This window comes from Hyaena hyaena, unplaced genomic scaffold, assembly GCF_003009895.1.
Source record: "Hyaena hyaena isolate Hyena2069 unplaced genomic scaffold, ASM300989v1 scaffold_63, whole genome shotgun sequence".
Lineage (NCBI taxonomy): Eukaryota > Metazoa > Chordata > Mammalia > Carnivora > Hyaenidae > Hyaena > Hyaena hyaena.
Genome location: NW_024080695.1, coordinates 3670226 through 3677543, shown reverse-complemented (window position 1 = coordinate 3677543; position 7318 = coordinate 3670226). Strand labels below are relative to the sequence as shown.

The 7318-nt window shown below is 58.9% G+C and overlaps 1 protein-coding gene across 1 annotated transcript in view; it reads left to right on the top strand.

The window, feature by feature from the left end:
• The window catches only part of WFS1 (wolframin ER transmembrane glycoprotein), a 28927-nt gene that overhangs the window by 1485 nt on the left and 20124 nt on the right, over nt 1–7318 (top strand). The window contains exon 2 of the mRNA XM_039232118.1: nt 5903–6135. Within this exon, the coding sequence (XP_039088049.1) occupies nt 5904–6135 (232 nt within the window). The 5' untranslated portion in view covers nt 5903. The remainder of the gene's footprint in view (nt 1–5902; nt 6136–7318) is intronic.

The window sequence follows — 7318 nt, the reverse complement described above, 5'->3', positions numbered from 1 at the left end:
AGAGAGAGAGAGAGAGAGACAGCGTGAGCAGGGGAGGGTCAGAGAGAGAGGGAGTCACAGACTGAAACAGGCTCCAGGCTCTGAGCTGGCAGTCAGCGCAGAGCCCGACGCGGGGCTTGAACCCACGAACCGCGAGATCATGACCTGAGTGAAAGTCGGACGCTTAACCGACTAAGCCACCTGGGCGCCCCAACACATCACACCTTCTTAACCAAGATGAAGAGTGTGTAGAGGGCTCCCTACCTAAGGCCTCACTAGCCCCTCCCACGCCAGGGCTGGACAGGCCTTGGGGGCTGGTCACAGAGGGCACCCCGGCTCAAGAGGTGGCCGAGCGCAGGGACAGAGACCAAACCCTGGGCCATGATGATGGCCATGAGCAGGATCAATGGGGAAGGAGCCTCATGCCCATTTCTGTGGCTCCTGCCCTCTCCCACGTCCCCATCTCAGAAAGTGGCCCCACTGCTGTGGCCCTGAGCCACAGACCAGGCCACTGTCTGCTCCCCAACCCCTCACATTCTGTTGGTGATACTCCTGGCTCTCCTGGACCCACAGCCGCTCTCGGATACCTTCCCTGGACCAGGCCGCCTCACCTTGCCCTGGCCAGTCGCCCAGCGCCTTCCCTGGTCTCCCCGTTCTGTCCCTGCACAGCCCCGGTTGTGCTTTAACTCTCACTCCCCTGCCTTGCACTCCTTCTGGCCCTGGGCCCAACTCTGGCTCCAAACCTGGCACCCATTCAGGCCCCTGAGACCTGCCCTAGCCGCCTACACAGCTTCTTCTCCTTCCTGCGGCCCGTCCCCAAACAGTCACTTCCCAGCCAGCTGCCTGCACCTTCCTGGCCACACTGCTGGTCCCTCGCCCCCCGCCGCCTTTCCTCCTGGGTAGCCCCCCAGTGGAATGCCCACGCGCCTCCATTCCTCCTTCCTTCCACCCTTACCTGGCTCACACCTGCTTGCTTCGAAGGCTGAGTCAAGGCCTCTCTGCCGCAACCCCACCCTGCCTTCCAAAGCGGAGTGGGACCCCCCCACCTTGGTTCCTTGTAGCCCCAAATGCTGCTCTGTCTTTGTGGTTGTTTGTTTAGGAGTCCTCCTTCCCACTGGGCATGAGCTGCTGGGATGCCAGCCCTACGGGGTCCTCTCTGCGGCGGGGACGCCCAGCTTGGTGCCTGGCAAAGGATCCACCCACTGCCCGCAGTCTGCTGACCTGGGAGACACTCATGGCCGTCCTTGATCAAGGACCAGGGTATTCCCAAGTTGACTCCCACTTTGTTTCTTCTGTGCACTTGGCACTTGAGTGGAGCCGGAATGTTCCTTGGTTTGGCCCTTAATACTCTGGGGCAAAAATAGGTACCTGGGAGCCTCCAAGGGCTTTATGCCCTTGTCTTGAGGAGTAGCCCTGAGCCAGGGGGCTGGGCTCCCAGACCTGGGGAACCCACAAGTCTTTTCGCTTAGGGCTCAGTCACAAATGGGTTTTAACATCTAGTTTTGTTTTGATTTCAAAAACCTTACACATTTTTTTATTATAGAAAATTAGAGAAATACATTTAGAAAAGGAATAAAATAAAACCAGTCATAATCCTTCTGTCCACCCAGAGAGTCAGGATTAACAGTTTGGGGGGCATTTTCTCCCATCTGTTTCTGCCGATAGGTTGTATTGGCATTCTAAAGAAGCTGATTCTCATGCTGTTTTAAATCCCGTTTAACAGTGCTATGCCAGCATTTTCCTTGCCTCTCAACATTTGCTTGTACACAGAGTCATGGGTAACGTGTGTATAAGGCAGCACCGTAGTGACGGGCTGTAAATTTCATAACCGCCCTCTCTGGATGGTTCTAGACGTTTGCCTGTGTGTGAAACCTGTGGCCTCCCCTGGGCTGGGGCTCCAGTGCGGAGGCTGTGGCCAGAGGGCACTCGAACACCTTTAAGGCTTCCCATGGGGGCTTGTTTCATAAGTGGGGGCTGCCCCCCCGGAGAGCAGAGGTGGGCCTGCCTACACAAGGACCAGAGTATTTGGGGCAGAAGGCCACACATGGTCATTCTGCTCATGTCCCATAGATGCATGGTCCATGCAGTCCCCTCTGGGGGAGGGAGCTCCTCGGCCCAGCCCCTTAGCAGTGGAATTCCGTGTTTCCATGGGATAAAAATATGCCTCGGTGCTCACGTGGAAAGAATGCCAGGCAGTCGGCTTTTTCGGAGCTCATGCAGTGACAAGTTCTAAGCCCCCGCTGTGGCCATCGGGTGGCGGTTAGGCTGGACTGGCCCCACCAGGAGACAGGTTGGAGGAGTCTGGGGGCGGGGGCCAAGCTAGAGAGTGAGGTCCCTGTTTTGCAGCCAGGATACTGGTGTCTTGGGGGAGGGAACTGCTTAGAGTCACACATCCTGGAAGCTTCTTGCCCGGCCGGCACGCCTTCCCTGAGGCCAGGCTGCCTCAGTGTCCCTTGCACCCTAGGCCCCTAACGTGTGTCAGGCCAGGCAGCGGCCATTCTAAGTGGATGACACGTGGCCCCTGCCTTCCCAGCTCCCAGCCTTGCAGGAAAGAAAACCTGTAAAAGAAGTTAGGACCAGACACTTATGGGGGTCCTTCCGCCAGGAGATGGTCCGTGATCCTTCCTGGGACCCAGCCATGGCAGCACATGGTCTCCTGTGCTTTAAAACAAAACTTCTTCTTCTTTTTTTTTAAAAAATTTTAATGTTTATTTATTTTTGTGAGGGAGACAGAGTGTGAGCGGGGGAGGGGCAGAGAGAGAGGGAGACACAGAATCCAAAGCAGGCTCCAGGCTCTGAGCTGTCAGCACAGAGCCCAATGTGGGGCTCGAACTCACAAACTGTGAGATCATGACCTGAGCCGAAGTCGGACGCTCAGTCGACTGAGCCACCTAGGTGCCCCAGAACAAGACTTCTGATCCCAAAAGGGCTTGACCCACTCTCAGCGAACCTGAAAATTAATTTTTCCTTTATTCACTCATTCTTACTAACCAGAGATTGCACATGAAGCACTCATGTTGACTGTAACGTGAGATGCAGAATACTCAGCCCATAGGCCACCCAGTACCTTTGTGTCCCTGGAATTCCTTTTGTAATGTGTTTTTCAACTGAATACGCCTTTGTTTAGCATGTGGGAGAACTAGTTTGGTTTTTTGGTTTTTCGTTTTTATTAATGTGTTACAGTTTGCAGATTCCTTTCTCTTCCTTCACACCCTTAATCCCCATAGCACGTCTACATGGGAGGGGTTATTCCTATTTTACAGATGAGGAAACTGAGACACAGTGAGGTTAAGGAGCTACAGGTAAAGGGTAGAACTGGGATTCACTCCCCATGTGCCCATGTTGGTTGGTAGTAAAGCTGTGTCCTCTTGGCTGGGGACAGAGATGTCCCTCCAGGCCTGGGGTCTCCTGGTAGGAGGGGGAGTATTCGGGGAGACAGGACTCAGCAGAGGCAGCGGGGAAACTCCCAGAGGCACGCTGGGGCCTTGGCTTGGACGTCTAGTGCTGGCAGAGGAGGAGGACTCTGCGAGAGCCCAGGCACAGACGTGGGGGTCAGAGGACAGCTTTGGGAGCGGGGGAGGGGGAAGAGATGCCATGGCAGAGGTGGGGGGGCAGATTTTGAAAAGGGGCCTCATTTTCAGAGGTGGGCTTTGTGGATTTGAATTCTGGCTCTGACATTGTGAGCTGTGTGGCCTCTAGCTGGTGTCTCGTTTCTGGATGTGCGTTTCCTCATCTGCGAAATGGGGTGAGGGTTGAAGGACAGGCCACCTCTCCATCTGTCACATCACGGTGGCAGCGGTGTCTGCTTCACAGGGCTGTGCGAGGAACCCCGAGAAGATGCACGGGAAGCGCTGAGAGCAGGGTGTGCTCCAGACACACGTGCCCCGGCATAAGGTGGCTGTCATTTAGATGAGCTGCGCTCTGCTGTCTGAGAAGGTGGCACTTGATTCTGGGGGCAGCGGGCCGGGGGAGGTGGCGCGGTAGGGCGCGGCCCCATGTGGCCTAAAGAAGGGACTTGTGTGCTGCCTCGGGCTGGCAGGTGACCTGTGGAACCCTGCTCTGGGTGCCGAGTCACCCCCGCTGCCTGGTGCTGATCTGCACGGCCACTGGCGAGTTTCACAGAACTTGCCTCTTTGTTTGGTTTCCGGGAAGCCGCACTCAGCAGAGTCACGTGGCTTGGCCAGGCTTTTGTTTTGCCCCTGGGGGATGTTTTTAAATAAGGGCTCCATCCCTCTGAGTCAGGAATGTCCAGATGGAAATCTGTGGGGTCGTTTGGCGGACACACATCCCATCTCTCGGACCCACTTGCGGCTGCGGACAGGGTAGGCGTGGCGGTGTAGCCCCCGGGGACAGGCGTGTGGTGACCAGGGCCACCTCGACCCTTCCTGTGACAAGTGTCCAGAAACATGCCGTGAGTGCTTGGAGCTGGCTGTTTGGTGGACACCTGGCCGCCTTGTGCAGCCTGTGGCCTCTACTTCATCTGGTCCTCACAGCGCCCCCTCACGTGGGATGATTGTCCCATTTACAGTGGAGGAAACTAAGGGGCAGGGAGGGGCGTGGCCTGCTGGGGGTGGAGGGATGGGACCAGCTCTCCATTAGCAGCCTCTCCCTGCACTGCGCTGTTCCCTCATCTCAGGGAAGAGGGTGGATGTGGCCTTGAGTCTGGAGAGGGTCACATCTTTTCTGAGCAAAAGCTTCCCTGGGTCCCCCCACTCAGCGCACATGTAGGCCCCACCAGGGGCCTGTGTCCCCTCAAGTCCATCCAGGGCCCGGGTCGGGGATCCTGGGGCTGGGGAACCTCCCAGAGCGCCCAGCTCCGTGCCCCTGACTCCTGGTTGCCCTTGGTTGTGGCAGTGGTGTTTTCTGCCATGTTGCAGAGCATGTGAGGTCCGTTCGTGGACGGTTCGAGCCCTGCCCGCTGCTATGAGGCGGCCGTGGATCGTGCTCACTACCGTGGTCCAGTTCCTCCCCTGTCCCGGGGCGCCTCTCTCTGCTCTTCAGGGCCTATTCACGTCTGGTGACGTTCAGGCTCGACAGTTGTCCTGTGGTTCGGGCATGGAGGGCATGGAAGGCTTTGCAGTTGAGGTCTGACCGTGTCCCAGCTCTGCGGCTGTTCCCTCCCTGCTTCCCGCCGCCCCCCCACCCCCCCCACCGCCCTCCTCTCCCCTCCACTTACCTTCTAACATGTATTTACCTTTTCTTCTGTGGCTGGTTTAAGTTTACTTATTTATTTTGAGAGAGACCGAGACAGCACGAGGGGGATAGTGGCAGAGAAATGGGGGAGACAGAGTCCCAAGCAGGCTCTGCACCGCCAGCACGGAGCCCGATCTGGGGCTCAGGCCCACGAGACCACAGGACCATGACCTGAGCCAAAATCAAGAGTCCAGAGCTTAACCGACTGAGCCACCCAGGCCTCCCTCCCTTCTCTTTTTATCAGGACACTGGCCATTGGACGGGGGCCCACCCTAATCTAGGATGACCTCATCTCAAGGATGTAATCCTTCATTACATCTACAAATAGGGTCACCTTCATGGATTGGGGACGGACGTATCATTTGGAGGCCACCATTCAGCTGGGTGCTGAGCTGTGGAATATTTCATTGGGTCCTCACAGCTTCTCATCATCTCTGCCCCCAGATGAGGAGACCTGAGATTCCATGGCTCATGCCTGCTGATGGACGCAACGACTCTGGGCCTCAAGACCTCAGGCCCAAGGTCATGACTGCTTGGAGCCTATTGAGCCAGATGCCTTGAGTAAATTTCTTTCCTCAGTTTTCTGATCTATAAAATGGACATGGTCTTAGGGGCTGTGGTGTGGTTGAGTGAGATCCCATACACAACAGGAGGCAGCCCCCACCCCACTTCCCTTTCTGTCCCCTCTCTGCTGCCCCAGTGTCTTACCCTTGGCTTTTCTCGCCCACAGGATGGACCCCAGCGCCCCCTCAGCGAGCCCCTCTGGCCCCCAGCCTCCACCACCGCCGCAGCCCCAGGCCCGCTCGCGGCTCAACGCCACCGCCTCAGTGGAACAGGACATGAGCGGGGTGCCCCAAGCTCCTAAACCCCAAGGGGGGCCTGGACCAGATGTAGCAGACACAGCTGGCCCAGCTGTGGCCCCGGCCCCGAGCCCTGGGAGCCGAGAAAGGGTGGACAGAACAGGTAAGGGGCGGGGCTCGGGAGCCAGCAATCCTTAGCACGTCCGAGGCTGGGTGCTGAGAGGAGAGTTCCCCCTCTGGTCCCGCCTGGCACTCAGGGAAGCCCATGTTGAGCCAGGCTGCTCTCCTGGCCATTTGGGTGGGCAGCTCTGGTCGGTCTGGGGACACATGTGGCCATCCCCCTCAGGGGCCACCTGCCACCCTGGAATGCTCCTGGGCCCAGGCCTGGGTCCTCAGTGCCCTGTAGACCTTGTTCCCCATCCCTAGGCCAGACGGCTAAGGGCCACCCCCCACCCCCGCCCACTCTTGGGCCTCCTGAGGTTTTTGTTCCCCAAGGTCTTCCCGGAGGCACCTCCCAGGGGCAGAGGGGGGTCAGCGTGGGGGCCTGGGTGGGACCCAGATAGTTGGTCAAGGTCGCTGACCTTGGGAGAGGGGCACTAGCGCTTGGGCCGTCCTGCATGCACCTCCCGCTCCGAGTACGGCCCTGAGTGGCCATGGGCCAGGGCCATGGGCACCACAGGGGAGTCAGGCCTGCCCCCGACTCCCATGAGCCCACAGTGTGGGGGCGGGGGCAGAGGGAAGCATGGGGCCTGGGGAGCCCCGAAGTGACCCAAGCCTGGGGCTGCAGTGGTGGGAAGAGACGCTGGAGTGAGAGTCACGGGGAGGAGAGGGCACGGCAGCTGAGAGAGCGACCTCCCCGGTGACAGTGGCGAGGGCGAAGGGAGGGGCGAGGGGGACGATGCCCGTCTGGCCTGTGACGGAGAGATGCCGGCAGGGGTCTGGGGGCAGGACTGGTCACTGAGCCGGAGCACAAGCCTCGCCTGAGACGTTTCTTCACGCTCTGGGGGCTGCCGTGGGTGGGGACGGTCGTGCGTCCCTGTGAGTTTCGTGGACGCCTGGAGGGAGCAGCCCCAAGCCTGCGGCCCCGGCGTCTGTGGGAAGTACAGCTGCCACCTGCGTTCTCCTCCTGCGACTCCACCCCGCGTGTCCACGGGGACCGTCCACTCCAGCAGCGGTGGGGCACGGTCGTGCTGTCCTGCTCAGAGCACCGGCTCCCGTTACTTCTCTTCCGGGGGTACTGGCGCCTCCTCCCTGCATGCGGGGACTGTTCTCCGGCCTCCAGGCGGGCCTCCAGGCTTCCCCCTCCCCGTGCCATGTGGGAGCTCCACCCAAAATGTGCCTCACCA